The sequence below is a fragment of the Mizuhopecten yessoensis genome, unplaced genomic scaffold, assembly GCF_002113885.1.
Source record: "Mizuhopecten yessoensis strain PY_sf001 unplaced genomic scaffold, ASM211388v2 scaffold6015, whole genome shotgun sequence".
NCBI classification, from domain to species: Eukaryota; Metazoa; Mollusca; class Bivalvia; order Pectinida; family Pectinidae; genus Mizuhopecten; species Mizuhopecten yessoensis.
In genome coordinates this window covers 263,650-284,628 of record NW_018406337.1, presented here as the reverse complement: position 1 = coordinate 284,628, position 20,979 = coordinate 263,650, and the positions used below count along the sequence as shown (strand labels likewise).

The 20,979-nt window shown below is 33.7% G+C and overlaps 1 protein-coding gene across 3 annotated transcripts in view; it reads left to right on the top strand.

The window, feature by feature from the left end:
- The window catches only part of LOC110451424 (sodium leak channel non-selective protein-like), a 66,618-nt gene that overhangs the window by 22,264 nt on the left and 23,375 nt on the right, over positions 1-20,979 (top strand). The window contains exons 12-21 of one of the 3 annotated variants that reach the window (XM_021499432.1): positions 688-819; positions 2,876-3,016; positions 5,967-6,104; positions 11,199-11,273; positions 11,775-11,848; positions 14,763-15,008; positions 16,081-16,185; positions 18,201-18,215; positions 20,009-20,182; positions 20,593-20,772. In XM_021499432.1, coding sequence (XP_021355107.1) covers positions 688-819; positions 2,876-3,016; positions 5,967-6,104; positions 11,199-11,273; positions 11,775-11,848; positions 14,763-15,008; positions 16,081-16,185; positions 18,201-18,215; positions 20,009-20,182; positions 20,593-20,772 — 1,280 coding nt within the window. The remainder of the gene's footprint in view (positions 1-687; positions 820-2,875; positions 3,017-5,966; positions 6,105-11,198; positions 11,274-11,774; positions 11,849-14,762; positions 15,009-16,080; positions 16,186-18,200; positions 18,216-20,008; positions 20,183-20,592; positions 20,773-20,979) is intronic. The other 2 variants (XM_021499434.1, XM_021499433.1) reach the window with 2 other exon arrangements.

The following is a 20,979-nucleotide window of genomic DNA, read 5'->3' as shown; positions in this document are numbered from 1 at the left end:
CAGTGTGTTTATCTGTTAAAGTTTGACGATGTGCACTAACATAAGAGCATTTTCACTAAGCCCCACCCCCACCCACACACTCACCCCCACCCCCCAAACACAAATGTATGTTAAAGGTACTTCGACCAACCTAGTTTTTACCTCTGGCCAGAACAACGCACTCAAACATCCCATAAAAACTTGCCGAAAATTCAATCGGTGTTAAATAAATATCTCTCAATTTCATAGGCAGGCATCAAAACCAAATTTAAATCTGCTATTGAAATCTAAAAACCTAAAAATATCAATACAAATCAATACAATTGGTCTGAATAACAAAATTTGGTGATTTTTGTAATTACTTTAATAAGCCCGCCCCCCTGCCGGCCCCCCCCCCCCTTACCTCCTCAAAAGATAAATAAAGAAAAAATTCAAATAAATCCAGACGACCTACCCTGTTTTTTCAGTCATGTAGCCTGAAACATACATTTTGTTGGCATTAACCCTTTAATCCCTATGTTACTTTAGTAGACTCTGCCATGCATTAATAGGGAAGAGTCCATTTGAAGTACATGAAACTTTCAATGTGCACATAGGTTGTAAGTGAATTCGGAGATCTATGTAATTATTTATCCTCAGTTTGAATATGTCTTTAAAATTTCTCATCATAAGAGTCTATTGAGATATATAGCTGGGTTTTTGTATCAGATATTTGGACCTGGTAAGAAGCTAGGAAGCCTCATCCTCTTCACCATGTGTCTCCTCATCATTGCCTCCAGCATCAGTCTCCAGCTCTTCTGTTCAATCAAAGATTTCAAGAACTTTGAGACATTTGTTCAGGTTTGTATTATTCTAGCTGTAACTAGACTTGATTAAGTGCAAATTTAGTTACTTTTGTAATTGTTCAATTGTAATTGGTTGATTGAGATGTCTTTTATTGTTAAGTGATTTTTCTATATTTCTACTGAGCCTTTTCAATATTTGTGTCGCCTGCAACGCGAGGCGTCATATAGGTATAACTTCCTCTACATCGTCCCAAACAAGGTTTCCATGCGATAACTTGAATGCCATTTTGTTGATTAAAATAAAATTTGGTACACATATTGCATACCAATATAGCTCAGACTAGTTAGCGATTCAGAAGTTTACATGCATTTTTGTTGGAGTTATGCCCCTTTTATAGCCAAATAAGGGCATTGTGTAGTAAATGCAAGAACTTTTTTTCTTTTAATCAATTTCTTTCAAATTTTGTGCTGTAATGCTAGAAGCAATAATATTCAACTTATATTACATGTTTATCTGTCAAGTTTCAACTTTCCACGTTTTGGCATATTACACTTGACATAGCAACGCTGTTCATCGTTTTTGTCGTACTTTTTGCTTGTTTGCGCGATAACTCAGGCCGAAACGCTTTTCTCGCTAAAAGCGCTGAGCAGGCGACACATCCACTCCTGCGGAGTTCTTGTTATTAATTACACAACATTCAGAAGACTCTAACATTCTGCATTCAGTAAAAATGAGACAAATTAGCCAAAATTTTACAATTTGTTTTTTTAAGTAACAAAACCGTCTTTATGCAAACATAATCATATATCACTGTTATTTGATGATTAATGTTTATCCTGATTTATTTTCAAAGAAATCATTTCTATTCAAAAGACTAGGGCCTGTTTTATTTATCATAATCCAAACGGTTGAACTGGTTAGACCAGAGATGTTCGTTTATGAAATAAGGTCGGACCTAGTGTTCTAACTCGGCTTTCATGCGAGCCTTGTCAAGGTTTTTAAGGCTTGCATAAACATTTGCAGGTCTGCCAAGTTTTTTTTACCTGGAAATGTAACTTTTCAAATCAGATAAACCAACTGTTCCACATAAAGAAACAGGCCCTAGCTTATTGGAGAATATTCTTGTGATAGACAGGTAAACAAATATGATAAACTCACTGACTTTTATTGTTTGGAAAGCAAGGACGTTATGTTATAGTTTGATGTCAGGTATATGGTCATGTATATTTGTTTTGAAGGTCAGATGTTAGTGTTGAATATTAGAGACCTACATTAATATTGAACATAAGAACTCTAAGTGTAACTGAGATAATTGTTTTTTTAATGCCTCTGTAAAGTGTGCAACCTGTGACAGAACAAGGCCTCGGCTAAGGTTCAAACCTTGTGCTGCTAGTTTTTTATCCAGATTTTCTTACTTTTAACATCATGCTTGTTCTGTTGTTCTTGAGAATGTATTTCAGATTCAGAAAATGGCACAAATGTGCTGTATCGATTTGTTTACCCCAGTACATAAAACGACAAGGTTTCATTGAATAAAAAGTAATACAAACAAAAAGAAAAAAACCTGAATACCCAGATAACAGGGGACTCAACACATGGATTGACCTGTAGGTTTAACTTTCAATTCATGATACACATCAATTTCCTATGACAATATCAGGTGTAATTAGACTTTTAGTGGGTACACCACCTATTTATTCAATATCATCATAAACATTGACTTAATTTCTTAAAGATCTTCACTTAATAGTTTATTCCAAGAGCATTCTTCATATTTTTCTCCTTGCTTCATTTCTCATATGATTTGTTGTTTATTATCTAGATGACATTACAGATTTTTATCATCATAATAATTTATCATTGACGCAGCTATATCAGCTATACCATTGACGCAGCTGTGCAATTGAAATTGAAGGACGTACTTACGTCGAAAAAATTATAATAAAGGCCTTAGAGTGGTTTTTTTTCTAATATTTATGGAGAGACAATGAAATATAAGTTACGAAATAGGCTTTAGAGTTTGTTTTTTCTTATATTTATGGAGAGACAATGAAATATAAGTTACGACATTGCCCTGTTAATGCCTCTTTTGTTTACTCCTGCAATGCAGTCCCTTATGTCCATGTTTCAAATCCTGACCCAGGAGGGCTGGATTGATGTTCTCGATGGCGTGTTGGCACACACCAGCAGTGGCTTTTTACAGCTGTTTATTGCTTCTTATATCTGTCTGTACCATCTCTTTGTATCGTTGGTGAGTACTCCTCCATTGGACTACAGAATGTTTTGTTTGCAGATCCTGGGACAAGGGACACAACTCTTGCATTCCTATATATATTATAATAATTCATGCTATTTTATTTATTACTAACTTCTTCTAATTAAAAACTAATATCAATTCTGGTGAAGTCATTCTAACAATTTATATATTCATATGTAAACTTACCTTGCATTTTTCATATCAATATTAACTTGTTTGCATTGTTGATAGAATTGATGAGTACAATGAAACCTGTCTGTCCACACCCTATTCCTGTAAAGTTTACCTGTCTAGAAACACCCTATACCTGTACGGTTTACCTGTCTACAAACACCCTATACCTGTAAAGTTTACCTGTCTAAAAACACCATGTTCCTGTAAAGTTTACCTCTAGAAACACCATTACCTATAAAATGTATCTGTCTAGAAACACCATATACCTGTAAAGTTTACCTGTCTAGAAACACCATATACCTGTAAAGTTTACCTGTCTAGAAACACCATATACCTGTAAAGTTTAACTGTCTAGAAACACCATATACCTGTAAAGTTTTCCTGTCTAGAAACACCCTTTACCTGTAAGGTTTACCTGTCTAGAAACACCCTATACCTGTAAAGTTTACCTGTTTAGAAACATCATATACCTGTAAGGTTTACCTGTCTAGAAATACCTGTGAAGAAAGAAGAGATTCCTGTTAATATCACCTGTCTATAAAGATCACCTGTGTATTAAGCCTGGTGTCACTTTCCCATTTTGATGGTCAATATAGACAGGTTTCACTGTACTTTCTATCAATAATTGCAGACACTGGCATGGCTTTCTTTTTACATAGAGCCTTTTATACAATATCACATAATTTCCATCTTACTTGAAATGAATCTTTAAGAAATTTTTTCTTAGAAATCTTTGACAAATTTCTTTGGTCTCATATGTAATGATTTTTTTTAAAATATCTTTTATCACATGATCAAGAATTTTCTAATATCTGAAATGCCTTCACCTTGCCTGTGTACATGTATCTATTGTCCCCGTGGTGGAAAATGTGTTCCTGAAGACTGTGATGTATATATTATCAGTATCATTGTTTAGGTTATATTACATGGATTCAACTTTACACACAAATAGAAAAAAAAGCATAACATGAGTATAATCACTGAATAACATGGTAATTGTCTGATAAATTATTATATGAGTACAAATGTATACAACATTCCTTGTAATAGCATACTGATTAAAAACATTGAGACTACAAAAAGCCTGTTCAATCAACTCATTCACCCCTGAAGACACATTTGAACTCTTCCAATTCAAAGGTTGGAAAAGTTCATTATACTTTTTTAAGGGTGAATGAGTTAAAACTGCAATTAAACCTGAAAATTCAAGTACAGATGTCACCTTGTGAATACTGGGAATCTTTCAATGCAAAAAATATCATTTATTGTAATGTATATATGATGTGCTAGCATCTAACTCAGTATTATGACTAACATCAGAAAGTATTTAATACTCTGATTCTTAATAACCCTAGCTTGATTGTTTTTTTCCCTAATCACAAGTGGTACTTTTAAGTACAGATTAGAGAACGGGTTGGAATGGAATGTTGGAAATAAAAACTCTGCCACTCTGAACTCAAAACAAAGTTATCTATCTCGCTCTTGAACTCAAAACAAAACTATCTGTCTCTTTCTTTGTTCCACCTAGCTATCGGTCAATTGTAAATCACTTGAATTTAGTAAAACACTTCTTTTTACAGTCATACTTCAAACAATATTTTTCATGATTCCTTTTTGAATTCACTGAAAAAATAATAAAAGAAGTATTTCTGCTTTATTGAAATGAATTCGAAAAAATGTGCTGTTGATATATAACAATATGTATGCTTACTCATGTAGAATGGTGATAAAGTTGACAGTGACGCCATTACTGTTTTGTCTGATTGCTCGTGTGTAGGCATGCATGGGACAACGTTACACACACGAGTTAAAGCTCTGTGTAAGGGAAGAGTTATATACTGAGTATTCAAAATTGATGAGAAAACATATTCTGCAAAATAAATCTGTTGAGATAAACTGAAATTCTGATTGTCAATTGTCAAATTGTTACCTGTTTTAAAGCTGTTAAGATTTACCAGTACAGTTAGAAAAGCATTTGAAGTCACACCCACACCCTACACTATCTATAAATGTTAAAGCAGGGTTATATTTAGGTACCGAGGCACAGTACAGTCAAATTGTATTTATTAGTTCTTTGACAATTACAAAGAATACCTCTACATTTTCACCAGTGAAACATTAAGTTTTACAGGAAAAAAACCCGCAATATTTATATTGAATATGTATTGTTTTCTTTTGAAACACCCAAACACATCAAGGGGTTTGTTGATCAGCTATACAAATGTTTTGAAAAATAACAAATGTAGTTCACCAAGCTGTTGAAAAAATTAAATCATGAAAATAAATCTATTGCTAATATCCATTCTGCTTAAGGTATATAAATAGCATGAGGTATTTTAACATGTTTCTTTTATTATAGATTGTGTTTTAATGTTTAGGAAAGCACGAGGCGTCACTTTAGCTACCCCTGGCATTACAACAAAGGAATGACTACTAATAATACTTACCTCCACAGCTCTAATCCTGTGTACATCAACTTTCCAGCTGTCGCTATGGTTACCTTGATATGTTGCTATGACTACCTTAAGTAACCTGTGACATGGTTGTCAATAGTAACATTTGTAGTTAGCTTTGTAAACTGTTACTATGGTTACTATGGTAACCGGTTGCTATGGCTGTCCTAGGTTACTTGCCGTATATACCTTAGTAACCTGTTACTATGGCTGTAATGGCTATGGTTACCCGTGGTAACTGGTGTCATGCTTTGTTGATATCTCCGTTTATAACCACATTAATTTCTATATTCTCCTTTTTCCTTCTTCTCATGCAGGCTTTCATGTCAATGTTTCAAATTCTTGCTAATAAGGGCTGGATAGAAGTGATGGAAATCACCATGTGGGAAACAGGTGAAAGCGTAGCGCCCTTGGTAGCCATTTATTTCATATTCTACCACCTTTTTGTTACACTGGTGAGTAAATCTACACAGAATAGTAAAAATGTATAGTGTTTTGTGTTGTTCATAAGAGAATCTGAAGTAAATCATTCAATTGTCCAATTATTCTGGACTATGATTAGAAGTTTGTGACCGTTTAGAGATTAGAAGGCTGCAGTAGAAAACTGCCACGCCCATTTCATGTGTCAAGGTTGGTTCACTGCTTCTCGGGCTTCCTCTCGTTTGTGTAACATGACGTGTTATCAGAGGCTAGTTATAAACAGACGTATTTAATTTGGTGTCACCCTCAAACTGGCTACACTATTTATTTATTTTTTATTCTGAGAGTGTATTATTTCAAAAAATTATCGATACTTCTATCTAGAATAAACAAAAAATGCATTATGATATTTCTTAGATATTTTTCTTTATGATAATAACCTTGGTTTTTTATGGCATACTGCTGTAAGCAACATCTACCAATCAATGTTTGCCTTCTTGTCTCTATATTTTATTCTTGTTCAGTGAAAGTATAATATCAAGACGGCTCTATTAATCATACCTATTAAATAAAAGTTAAATATTTCAATTTAAAAATAAATCTTGTTTTGTTTGCAATTAGATAAATATCTGATATCTGTTAATTTTTGTCATTTTTGTTGGTTCAACTTATCAGGTTTTATAGCTCATGTGCTTTATTAACTAGTCTCTGATTTTTGTAATGCAATGATGAGAAGGAAAAGGACAATGAAAAGGCACTAATCAGAGGAGAATTAGGTGGTATGATGCCAGTGATGTTGTGTATGTGTCTAGTCCGGGTACAGCATGGGGTACCAAAGGAAATATTATCAGGTTGTGGCAGAAACTTTGTGGGAAATGAAATGCAGGTGTGTTTGTTTTTTTGCTGGAACTGAAGTCCAAGTTACATCCTTAACTAAAAAACCAGGGATTATAGCATGAACTTAAGTGAAGGAAATAAGCAGAAATAGAAATTTATCGGGGTACAACAGGAAACTTATATTATAGCGGGAACTTTTTCAGAGACTATAGCAGCAACCTAAGTTGAGGATTTTAGCAGCAACTTAAGTCAAGGATTATAGCAGCAACTGAAGCCAGGGATTATAACAGTATCCAAAGTCAGGGATTATAGCGGCAACTAAAGTCACGGACTAAAGCAGCAACTCAAGTCGGGGATTATAGCAGTAACTAAAGTCTGGGATTATAGCAAAAACTAAAGTCTGGTATTATAGTAGCAACTAAGGTCCGGGATTATGGCAACAACTAAAGTCAGGGATTATAGCAACAACTGAAGTCGGGGATTATGGCAACAACTTAAGTTGGGGATAATAGCAGCAGCTAAAGTCTGGTATTATAGCAGCAACTTAAGTAAGGGATTATAGCAGTAACTAAAGTCTGGGATTATAGCAAAAACTAAAGTCTGGTATTATAGTAGCAACTAAGGTCCGGGATTATGGCAACAACTAAAGTCAGGGATTATAGCAACAGCTTAAGTAAGGGATTATAGCAGCATCTAAAGTAAGGAATTATAGCAGCAGCTAAAGTAAGGGATTATAGCAGCAACTAAAGTCAGGAATTATAGCAGCAACTTAAGTTGGGGATAATAGCAGCAGCTAAAGTTAGGAATTATAGCAGCAACTAAAGTCATGGAATATAGAAGTAACTAAAGTCAGGGATAATAGCAGCATTTAAAGTTAGGGATTAAAACAGCAACTTAAGTCAGGGATTATAGCAGTAACTTAAGTCAGGGATTATAGCAGCAGCTAAAGTCAGGGATTATAGCAGCAACTAAAGTCTAGGATTATAGCAGCAACTACAGTCAGGGATTATGGCAACAACTTAAGTCAGGTAGCAACTAAAGTCAGGGATTATAGCAGCAACTAAAGTCTGGGATTATAGCAGTAACTAAAGTCAGGGATTATAGCAGCAACTTAAGTCAAGAAGCAACTAAAGTCAGGGATTATAGTAGCAAATAAAGTTAGGGATTATAGCAGAAGCTAAAGTCGGGGATTATAGCAGTAACTGAAGTCGGGGATTATAGCAGTAACTGAAGTCGGGGATTGCTACAAGAGGGAAAGTATGGTACAACAAGAACTTTATTGGTTATGAAACAAGTGTAGGCAAATTAAGTTTCCTTAAAAATATGAAAGCAATGATGATAATACAAATGGTATGATAAACCTTAAAACTATGCTAACGTTTTGTTGTAGGGTTACAGAAATACAAATCTTTAAAAAATGGACCCATTATGACAAGAATAGAACTGACTTATATGTAATGATAGCTGTATTATGTAGACCTAAGAAGCAGAAGATTTTTTTTACAAGTTGTATATAACAAACAGCAAATTATTATCAGAAAGAGAAACAATCCAGTTTTGTAATCATAGGTTTTCGGTATTCTTGCAATTTTGTTTTGAAAACGTACTGGTTAAAATAATATGTAAAAAAAAAGAAAAACATTATTTCATATTAATGCAAGAATGTTCAATTTTATTTGGTGAATCTATTAACATTTTGTGTTACTAAGTTTCTGCATTTGATAAAATCTTCTGGGATTAAAAACAAACATGACTTTTTCCGTCAAGTAAAAATATGTGTTATTCTCCACACATGCAAATAAAAAGTTGATTTCTTTAAATCTTTTTAAGTCAATTTGAATACCAGTTTTTTGTTGCGATGGGTTTAAACGATGTGTATATTTATAGTAGCATTGCTTTTTTCGTTTGATGTTTGTTTTGTTATGCTTGGAAATACATTATAGAGACTCTAGTTAGTAGAATTTACTTTTTTATTTGCAACAATTCTCCTTTGATTTGATGGGCTTGAAATGCTTCTAGTTTTTTTTCTGTAAGAGGATTTTGTGATGTTTAGGAGGGGAAGTTTGAGAAGCCTAATCAACAGACAGTGCAATAGGCGAAAGTGGTGTACTTGTGTAGGAGCTCAGTGTGTTCTCTCCCAGGATCATAGTACACCAGACCGCAACAAACTGGCCGTTACCGAAAAACGGGCCATTTAGACAGACAAATATGGCATTTTGTGTAATTGAACGTAATTTTGAGAAAAATGTAAACTAAATTATAATAAAATTAATATATTCATATGTATATAAAGTTATAAGTTTTATGAACAATGTAACACATAATTTCAAGAAAATTCCCAAATTAAATTACAAACTAAAGGAAGATCTCAAGTCGTATATACCATCTTAAATTCTTTTGAAGAAAAAAAATTGATTCACAGACATTTGTTTAGAGCTTGTTTTCAGGTGGTTTGATTTAACCCTTTCACCACTGTGGACCTCAATGGACTCATCCAGATAAGTTGATGGTAGAGTCTACCAAGGTTAGTTACCTAGGGGTGAAAGGGTTAAATTACTAATATTTGAAGATAAAAATATGATAATTTCCATTATTTTGTGAGGAAAGTTTTAAATTTGAAAGAAGTTGAATCATAGTAAGATCTTAGAGTTATTGTCTACATACATATATGATGTGTAACAGGAAATTGAGCACATGTAGTATTAGTATTAAATTTCTGATGATTTGAACAGACATCTCAAGTTTTCTTCTTGCCTCAGTTTCAGTGTATCATGAATTCTTAGTTTGGGTTTTTGTAAATTTGTAAGTATAAAAATATATTTGCTGTTACTAATTCATTTTAATTAGAAACAGCACTTCACTGTTTCCCATTCTGATACCATTTGATTTTACGAGAGAAAAAAAACACCTCCCTTACTTTCCCTGTTTTCAGAGAACACATTTGCTTTTGAATGAAATGTTTCAAAACACTTTTATTCAAGTTTGTAATGGTGTATTTTATAATAAAGCACCATAGGTATTGAAATACAACCATATATATTAAATATTATTTCTACTTTCACTTTCGTTCGTGACAGAGGTAGAAGAATTTAGTCTACAATACTTGTACATCTGTGTTGGGAGTTCATTTGGAGGTGGAAAAGAGAGGTTAAAAAATACTTTGAAATTTATGTTTCATTTGAAAATATTTATTGTATCTTAAATAAAATTGAAGGAGTGCATTAGTTTTGTGAAATTGAGTTCAAAAATTCATTGGGGGAATGGGTGTTTTTCTTTTTTGGAAAGTTGATATTTTCAAGAAAATTACTTAAATATTTTATCAATACTATAGGTTTTAATGTTAATTTTATTCAAGGAAAATAAAGTTTGATGAGTAAGATTTAACAACACTGAGCAAGGATTGATAGCACACATGATACAATTTTTGATACTTTACACTTTTCATTCTTTCTTCTATTCACGTTAATCTTGCGTATGATCACAGTTGTTATATAATACAACATTTAGACTGTTTCTGGTATATGAATGTAAGACCCTCACAGAATAGATCGGCTATTTGATCACTGATAAGTTTGTATGTAACCCCAAAGCTCGATGACCTTGACCTTCAGCATTATTGCATATTTCTTGATGGGATACTACAACTGATGGTGACTGCTTGTTCCCTCGGCAATAACTGAAATAAACACATGTATATAAACTTACGATGCATGAAATCCAGCTGTCTATATGATATCTACCCATATATCCTTAAACTACAAATAAGATTGGTTGTGTGTTACCTGGGATGAGCTACTAACTCTGCATGAGTAATACAATGTGTCCATATTTGACCTGTCTAACATTTGTATTGATGTCATGGAAAACAGTTTCACATTTCATGTTTTTTATACAAAAAAGTTCATAGATAATTGTAATGTTTAAAATTGATTTGTAAATATATATCTAATTATCTACTAAAGGACTTTTGTTTACAATGTAGTAATAATAATTCGTGAATTTTCATTTTGATTTATTTCTGGATGTTCGTCTATCATTACAGGTTGTATCAATATGATATTAATTATTCATATATTTAAATCAGATGTATATCATTCAATTAAAAAAGCCAAAAATCAATCTTTTGATAAGAATTGTTTGAAAGAATTTTAAAAAGAATTTTTGATTTGTTACTCAACATTAATATTATAAGAATGATAAATTTGAAAAAAAACAAGTTTATTGTAATGTATTTTACAAGAATGAACGTATTTTTACTGCTATGTAAGACCTGCCTATACTTTGGTTTGAAGATCGTGATAAGCTCCTTCGTAGCGGTGATCCTTGATAATCTGGAGTTGGATGAGGACATCAAAAAACTCAAACAGGTAAGGTACTGTATGCTGAGGGTAAGTTCAAAGTTCATGGGTCAAGGTTGTTGGATACTGTTTGAGGTCAGAGGTTAACGGACCAGACTTTTTGTTATGGAATCTCAAAACTATAAAATCTGTTGAAAAAACAACACAATATATTCAAGTACATGTGTGAGTGTTAACTTTCATGTGAAACATAGTGTATTTCTCGACAAGAGAAATTTATTGAGTGACCTATATCTTATCAAAGAGTTAAAAGATTTTTTTTGTTACAAACAAATTTAGCTTACCTGGCCATCTTATTTGATGCAGCTACTCATTATGGTCCAAAAATACCACTGTCTGGACATACAGTTCAACGTGATTAAATACTGCTGACATTTGTCCAGAGATAAGAAAAACTGGACATTTAGAATTGGTGGTGAGAAAGCAAGATGTTTAAGTAAAGGAGTTGCATTAAGGCGTGATGTTAACAGTTATGTATATCAAGGTTTTATCATGATTCAATGTTCCCAGAGGAAGGCCCGAGAACAGAGCGCTGAGATTCAGGAGACTATGCCACTCAGACTGAGGATATTTGCTAAGTTTCCGTGAGTATTGTTCCACAGATTTTGTGATCAAACCACAATTTTTATTAGCTCACCTGGCACGAAGTGCCAAGTGAGCTTATGCCGTGGCGCGGCGTCCGTCGGCCGGCCGGCCGGCCGTCCTCGTCCGTCAACTTTTCCTTTAAACAACTTCTTCTGAAGAACGGACAGGCCTAGAGTCATGATATTTGGCTGAAAGCTTCGTTGGTAGGAGCCCTACAAAGTTTGAGAACGAAAATGACCTTGACCTGTTTTCAAGGTCACAGGGGTCAAATATGTCAAAAACTTCAAACGACTTCTTCTAAAGAACTAAAAGGTATAGAATCTTCATATTTGGCTGATGGCTTCCTGGGATAGAGCCCAACAAAGTTTGAGAATGAAAATGACCTTGACCTACTTTCAAGGTCACAGGGGTCAAATGTGTCAAACACTTCAAACGACTTCTTCTGAAGAACTGAAAGGTATAGAATCTTTATATTTGGCTGGTGGCTTCCTGGGATAGAGACCAACAAAGTTTGAGAATGAAAATTAGTTTGACCTACTTTCAAGGTCACAGGGGTCAAATATGTCAAAAACTTCAAACGACTTCTTCTGAAGAATTAAAAGGTATAGAATCTTCATATTTGGCTGATGGCTTCCTTGGATGGAGCCCAACAAAGTTTGAGAATGAAAATTACCTTGACCTTCTTTCAAGGTCACAGGGGTCAAATGTGTCAAACACTTCAAACGACTTCTTCTGAAGAACTGAAAGGTATATAATCTTTATATTTGGCTGGTGGCTTCCTGGGATAGAGCCCAACAAAGTTTGAGAATGAAAACTAGTTTGACCTACTTTCAAGGTCACAGGGGTCATATATGTCAAAAGCTTCAAATGACTTCTTCTGAAGAACTGAAAGGTATAGAATCTTTATTTTTGATTGATGGCTTCCTTGGATAGAGCCCGACAAAGTTTGAGAATGAAAATGACCTTGACCTTCTTTCAAGGTCACAGGAGTCAAATGTGTCAGACACTTCAAACGACTTCTTCTGAAGAACTGAAAGGTATATAATCTCTATATTTGGCTTGTAGCTTCCTAGGAAAGAGCCGAACAAAGTTTGAGAATGAAAATGACCTTGACCTTCTTTTAAGGTCACATGAGGCAGATATGTCAAACACTTTAAACGACTTCTTCTGAAGAACTGGTAGTTATAAAATCTTAATATTTGGCAGGTGGCTTCCTGGGAAAGAGCCAAACAAAGTTTGCGAATGAAAATGACCTTGACCTACTTTCAAGGTCACAGCGTTCAAATATGTCAAACAGTTCAAACAGCTTCTTCTGAAGAATTAAAAGGCATAAAATTATAATATTTGGCTGGTGACTTCCCGGGATAGAGCTCACCAAAGTTTGCAAATGAAAATGACCTCAACCTACTTTAGAGGTCACAGAGGTCAACAACATTTTAATGGATTTGTTCTTGAGAACTAAAAGGAATGGATTCATAAGATTTGGCTGGTAGCTTTTTGGAATAGAGCTAACCAATTTGAGAAGGAAAATGACATTGACCTACTTACAAGATCACAGGGAAAAGTATGTCAAGCAACTTCTGAAGAAGAATCAAAAAGCATAGAATCTTATAATAATATTTTGCTGGTAGTTTCAACAGATGGAGCCAACAAAGTTTGCGAGGGAAATAGTTTTAGTGCAATATAATATTTAATGAGAATATTTTGCTATGACTGCTTAAATATTCAGGTGAGCGATACAGGCCCTCTTGGGCCTCTTGTCTGTTTTTATACAGTAAAACGTTTACAAACAAGCTTAAGCTGAAGTTTTACTGTTTCTGAAGTTATATATGTGTACTCTGGCATTATGAACATCAATCCCCATAATTATCAGGTACATATCCACTGCTTACTGCTTTGCAAAGCAGGGGCTATTACCCACAGTATGATTTTGCCCCATTTGTCTGTCTGTATGTGCTTGTGTGTTCTTGACAGATATTGATTTGACTTGACAAATATTGATTTGACTTGACAGATATTGATTTGACTTGACAGGTATTGATTTAACTTAACAGATATTTGGTTCAAATATGGGCATGATCAGTCAAAGTTTAAGCTGTGACTTGAAATAAACTTTAACCCTCAAACCCGTTGTTTTAACTCAAGCAGTTATTTCTTGACCTATTTAAATGAAACTTCATTGATATGGTTACATAAATTATGATTTCAGCATATTTTATAATTTAATTTTGGACCAGTTCAAAACTAGGCATATTTTGTCACTGGTCAAGGTCACTTAGTTCAAAGATAATTTCACAATTACGCTCCTTGTCATCATTCTAGCAGCCACATTTCTCGATAGATTTGGATGAAGCTGCACAGAATTGTTTACTTTCGGCATACCTTAGACTGACATGTTCAGGTATTGACTTGAGCAATCAAAGGTCAAGGTCACTGTTAAAAAAACTGGAACTTCATCATTACACCCTATATCATCGGTGGCATCAGCGGTATCATTAGTGGTATCATCAGTGGAATCATCAGTGGAATCATTAGTGGTATCATCATCGGTATCATTAGTGGTATCATAATCGGTATCATTAGTGGTATCATCATCGGTATAATTAGTGGTATCATCATCGGTATCATTAGTGGTATCATCATCGGTATCATTAGTGGCCATATTTCTTGACAGAATTTGATAAAACTTCACAGATATGTTAACCTTTAACATATCTTGAACAAGTACTTGATTCAAATGTTCAGGTCACTTACTAAAAACAAACATTTCCCTAAGCAGCGACATACAGTACTTGTGAGGCATGCTCATTTTTTGAAACAGAATTATGTATATGTTGTACAATCAAGGTTAACAGCTCATCGTATTTTGTCTCTTTTTCATTGGTAATTATATTTCATTGTTCTCATTGCCAGGAATCACCCTCAGATGGTTCACCTGACAAAGTTGACGGGAGATTTCAGTATCTCTGACATCCGTGAGAGCTTCATGCGACAATTCATGGGTCAGGAATTAAACCTAACTGTGGACATACAGGAACACCAGGAGGAGACAACTCCATTTATGAAATCAACACCGCTGAAACTGGTGAAACACTCGGTGCAGGGGACAAAGAGTGGAGGAGTGGTGGAGAAGAAAAATGGAATCGCCATGATCGTTAGGTACCTGGAGTTGTTTACAGTTTAATTTGATGAATTGAAAATCATTCACCTGGTATATTGACACCAAATCCAATTTGCTGAATAATTTAGCAATAGGATTCATGTTTTTATTTTAGAACTTAAATCTTAGCATATGTTTCCTTTGTATACCCCAATACCCTATAGTCCTAGAAACAGGTAATGAAATTAGTTGTGAGTTGATTCCTGAATTAACACAATATATGTACAACTAATTTCCAAATGTATTTTGGAGAAAGTATATTCCTAGACCGAATTCTGAGCATTGTCTTATCATAGGTTAAAACAGTCTGGTACTAAAATCAGCTTGACAACAGATGAATCTGAATACAAATATATCACTTAATCATTTAAATTTAAAATATTGCACTATTTAGGTCACCTGAGACAAAGTCTCAAGTGACCTATTGCGATCGCCTTTTGTCCGGCGGCGTCCGGCGTCCGTCCGTAAACAATTTACATTTTCGACTTTTTCTCCAAAACCCCTAAACCAATTTCAATGAAATTTTGCAGAAACCTTCCATGGCCAAGGGTCAACTAAAATTGTGAATTATATGGTCCCCAGCCCCCAGGGGCCTGAGGGGCGGGGCCAAAAAGGCTAAAATTGACTAAAATTTCAAAAATCTTCTTCTCAAGATCCATTTGTTTAATTNTGAATATTACATGTTGATAACTTGATTGGAATTATAACCCTAAGTTGACAGTTTGATACTTTGTAAATTTTGAGCCATCCCTACCCCCAAGGGCTGTAGGGTGGGGCCCAATGGAGTCTGTGTGCTAAAATAAAATTTCTTCATTTTCCTTGTTTAGAATCAGAGGTGCTAGTTTCAAATACTTTTCAGTCTTAAATCTGCATGCTAGATATTGAATAAGGTGGTTTTATTGTTTTTTGTCACTTTGAATAATATTTCTGTTCATGTTAAAAACAAAAATCAACTCTCTGTATAAATATATCAGGTGACCGTTAAGGCCCATTGGCCCCTTGTTAAATAAAAGAAACAGATTTGCAATGATGGAAAATGTCTTTGGTCACTAATTGAAATTTCTGTTACAGGGACTCGGCCCAGCAGAAGATGCAGGTTTGCGGATCAACCCAGCTGGTGGCATCTGGGCCAAAGTCCCTCCTGTCACAGCAGTACCAGCTCCGTATGGACAGGAGGTAACTCACATCATGGATCAATAGGGTTTTTTGGGGTACATTTACTTCTTGACTATTATAGAATTAACCCTTTCACCACTGTAGACCATAATGAACTCATCCAGATCAATGCAAGGAAAAGTCTACTAAAGTTGCATAGGGGTGAAAGGGTTAAAGCTTCTAGAGGAACCTAAAGAAAATGTTCCCTAAACTAGAAGAGATTGTTTGAATAAAAAAGGTACATTTACACAAAAGGTAAGAACAAAAAGGTACATTTACACAAAAGGTAAGAATAAAAAAAGTACATTTACACAAAAGGTACGAACAAAAATTTACATTTATACAAAAGGTAAGAACAAAAAGGTACATTTACACAAAAGGTACGAACAAAAAGGTACATTTACACTAAAGGTAAGAATAAAAAGAGTACATTTACACAAAAGGTACGAACAAAAAGATACATTTATACAAAAGGTACGAACAAAAAGGTACATCCAAGGGTCAACTAAAATTGTGAATTATACATTTACACAAAAGGTAAGAACAAAAAATTTACATTTATACAAAAGGTAAGAACAAAAAGGTACATTTACACAAAAGGTAAGAATAAAAAAGGTACATTTACACAAAAGGTAACAACAAAAAAGGTACATTTACACAAAAGGTAAGAACAAAAAGGTACATCTACACCCAAGGCAAGAATAAAAAAGGTACATTTACACAAAAGGTAACAACAAAAAAGGTACATTTACACAAAAGGTAAGGAGAGAAAATTTGCAAAACGGCTTCAGTTGGCAATTCACAATAGAATAAAATATTTTGATTTGTTATATTTTGGTGAAGATCCATGCCTCTGTACTTCAGTAGTACAGTAGCATACCTGTGTTTTGTTGTATAGTGTATGTTGTATTACTTACCCGGTAACTTAATTCTGTGAATGACCACACTAGATATTGGACGAGTATAGTCATGCACCATCTAATTAGTGGTATACGAGTGTATCGTTATAGACACCCAATTTTTCACTGGGATCATGCTGTGACACTCAATCTAATGAAATCATCCAATTGAGTTAACAACTTATGTGGTCTTTATGTCACGCACTAGTGAGATAATTTGATAAAATATGATATTAACATGTAATATTGTTTTCATATGAAAATAACAGATTATTTGAAATGTTACGGAAAAATTTTAATGTGATATTTCTCCTTGTTAAATCAATTGTTGGATACAGAAAATTTGATTTTGGCACTGGTTGTTATTCCCAAAATTACAATTATAGTCGATATTGAATGTAAAACAATAAAAAAAAACCAATAAAACTACACAAGTTATTAGTATAACTAACTAGGACTGTAGATCCTCAATAATTCCAGATATATACAGTTTCCACACTAAGCACCCCTGAGTGCTAACAACAAGAATTATTAATAGAAGTATATAGCTTGTTTCATAATTGTTGTAAAATAAATAGAGTTTATATTTATGAAAGAAGGGAGATAACTCATAAACAAATTGCCATGCTTAAATCATCCAGCACCATAAATATCAGACTACTGTGAGCAATGAACAAAGGCGGCTGCACTTTGGCAAAACAACTGCACTTATTAAGCACTTCACACAAATCTGATCATGCAATATTATATTAACAGGTTAAGGTTAATTTTAACAGTCTAATGTATTAATTTGCATTAATGGGGTTGAAAAAATGTGCGCATTGAGATTTAGTATCAGTAGAACAGGATTATTAACATTATAACCCGTCGAAACTAAATACTAAATAATTCATAAACCTTTCTAAATAAAAGCTTCACGTCTCACCATAGTTATTTAAGTTCTATATGGACTTTGAATCTGACACATATGTAAGATACACCTTCCTATTTTAATTGTACAAGCCATCAGTTAATCATAATGTATCAAGGTGCAGAATATCCTGTCTGGGTTGAAATATATATTTGCTGTTCTGCCTTCATACCCCATTGACAGTTAACGGTAAATTGGTCTGCAAGAATATGATCTTTTATTTTCAGACTTTATCCCAAAACGTGAATATGGTCCCTTTTTTGGATATGTGTTTGATATATTCTTGTGGCAACACTGTTCTAACTGTTTCTCCCCGTCCCGCCCTCTACTGACACAAACTTCACTTGTTGGGTTTGTTAAAAAAATAAAGAGCATGTATAAATATATCAACTCTAATTTTCATGAAAGTCACAATGAATAGAATTTAAAAATTGGAGGTGATTTTTTAAAAGGAATGTGATTACTTATGATGATCATTATGTGATATGTTCGTTATTTCCTTCAATATTGGAATATATTTAGAGTTAGGACAAATTTACAGCTAGTGAAAATGTTTGAGTAATATATTTATTATTTTAAACTTTTGATAGTTAAATTTTGGTAAAGAAGACAAATTTATCTGAAAAATTCGAATTCTGTTTCCATGAAACTCCAATTATATGTCCATAACATTTCTGGTGTTGTTCTTCATATACTTTGATAACCAATTTTTTAATGATAAAAGCTCATAATAATTGAAATAAAAATGGTAATTAGATATCGCATTATGTGTATATTTACATGCATGGAAGCTTGAACAAACATGATTTGCTTCTGAAATCTTGATGTAAGAAAATTGATTTTAGAAGTGTCAAATATATACATAAGATTTTATGAAATGGTCTGAATAAATCTGCATGCGTGAGGTCATAATTTCATCTCGGTAAGTTCTGTACAGTTCATACTAACTAGCATGAATAAATCTTATGAAATGCATTGTCTAACTATTAAAATTTACTAATTGTTTTTGTGGAAATATACCGACCCATTGATGATGACTTATAATGCACTGCATTTTACCAGTGATAAGCCCGTGTCCGGTGTTAAGCCCGCCCTGTTGTGTAACACATATGACAAATTAGTGTCTTACGTTTAACCAAACCCTTCATATGCATTTGATTTTTTGGGGTTATTTTCATAGTCTTGTAAAAACATGCTGATTATAGGAGAAATCTCTAAAGAATTGATCAGATTTAAATAAGAACTTGTACTGTTGTCTTCAGAGACGTAACAATACCTGTACATATATTATTTCTAGTACGTAATTTCCTACATTTCAATACCCCCAGTAATTGCTCTTACCCTACTTCACAGACAAAAATGTTCAACTTTACTTCCAGTTTTCGAATTTTGAAATCTTCTCTAATACCCTATACCCTACTTAACTAATCTATCTAAATTGTATTATGATAATTGGCTAATTACCTCTCCCCTAAACTTTCATGCTCTGAAGTGTTAACTGCCTACCTGCTACTTTCACTTTCTAAATAATGCATTGTGACAATTGCCTATCCCCTACTTTCTTTTTCCACTGTGTTATAATAATCATCCAGACTTAAATAAAAATCTACAGTAAGTGCACTGTCATATATGATCATTTGCATATGCTACAGTACCTTGTAGTGAGTAAAATCTTGCCAATGTTTTATTTAAACTTAGGCACTTCCAATATTTGTGACCATGATGTATAATATTAATTTTGTTAAAGACAAATCAAAATGTACAGTTATTTCATAATTTTTTGTTCAGTTATAATAGTATGAATATAAAAACAATACTATCGTGAAAAAGTATGATTTAGTGTATATTGTAAATTGTTGTACGATTTGAAAGTAGCGCATACAAACAAAATCAAAATACATAGTAAGAACACTTTGTAAGTTTATTCTTACAATTTGAAAGTAAAAAAGAAATTTAAATGATAAGAAAACTTAAGGTCCTGTGGATTACCTAACAATATTGCACGCTGCTGACAAATAGATACCATATTTGATAGGAGTATGAGAGGTTCCCGGCCAGGCAGTTTGAGAACAAGCACCAAAAGTCCCGGGGGAACTGCGAAAGAAAACGGCGATCTCCATTATGGTGTTTCCCACATCATAAACCGTCGTAATGATGAATTTGACATCAAAGTGTGGCAGCAGAAAAAGCAGCAAGCAGAAATCAAAAGGTTTGGTTTTAACTCTATAGAACATGTACAGCTATTACCATAACAGAATTTTCAGGGTTATGTTGTATTAAACATCAATTTGGTAGTTTATTGATAAGCCATCGTTATAATTAAGGGGACTGGAGATATTTATTACTAAACAAGTTTAAGCATATAATAAATGCCAACCTGTTTCAAATTCTACTTAGTTGTTTTCAGAATTCAATCAAATTCTATATACTTGTGTTCAGAAATCAATCAAATTCTATGTACTTGTGTTCAGATATCAATCAAATTCTTTGTACTTGTGTTCAGAAATCAATCAAATTCTTTGTACTTGTGTTCAGAAATCAATTAAATTCTACAGAAATCAGTGAAATTCTACTTACTTGTGTTCAGAAATCGATCAAACTCTATTTATTTGTTATTAGGAACCAACAGGAGGAGGACCTTCGAGAAAACCATCCATTTTTTGACACGCCTCTGTTTGCTGTTGGAAGAGAGTCTCGGTTCCGTAAATTCTGTCAAGTGGTGGTAAATGCAAAATACAACTACATGTTGAGAGATCCTGTTACTGGCAAAGATATCAACAGCAAGTACAAACGTATACAGTAAGTACAAACGTATACAGTAAGTACAAACGTATACAGCAAGTACAAACGTATACAGCAAGTACAAACGTATACCGTAAGTACTAGATATCAACAGCAAGTACAAACGTATACAGTATACAGTAAGTACAAACGTATACAGTAAGTACAAACGTATACAGTAAGTACTAGATATCAACAGCAAGTACAAACGTATACAGTAAGTAC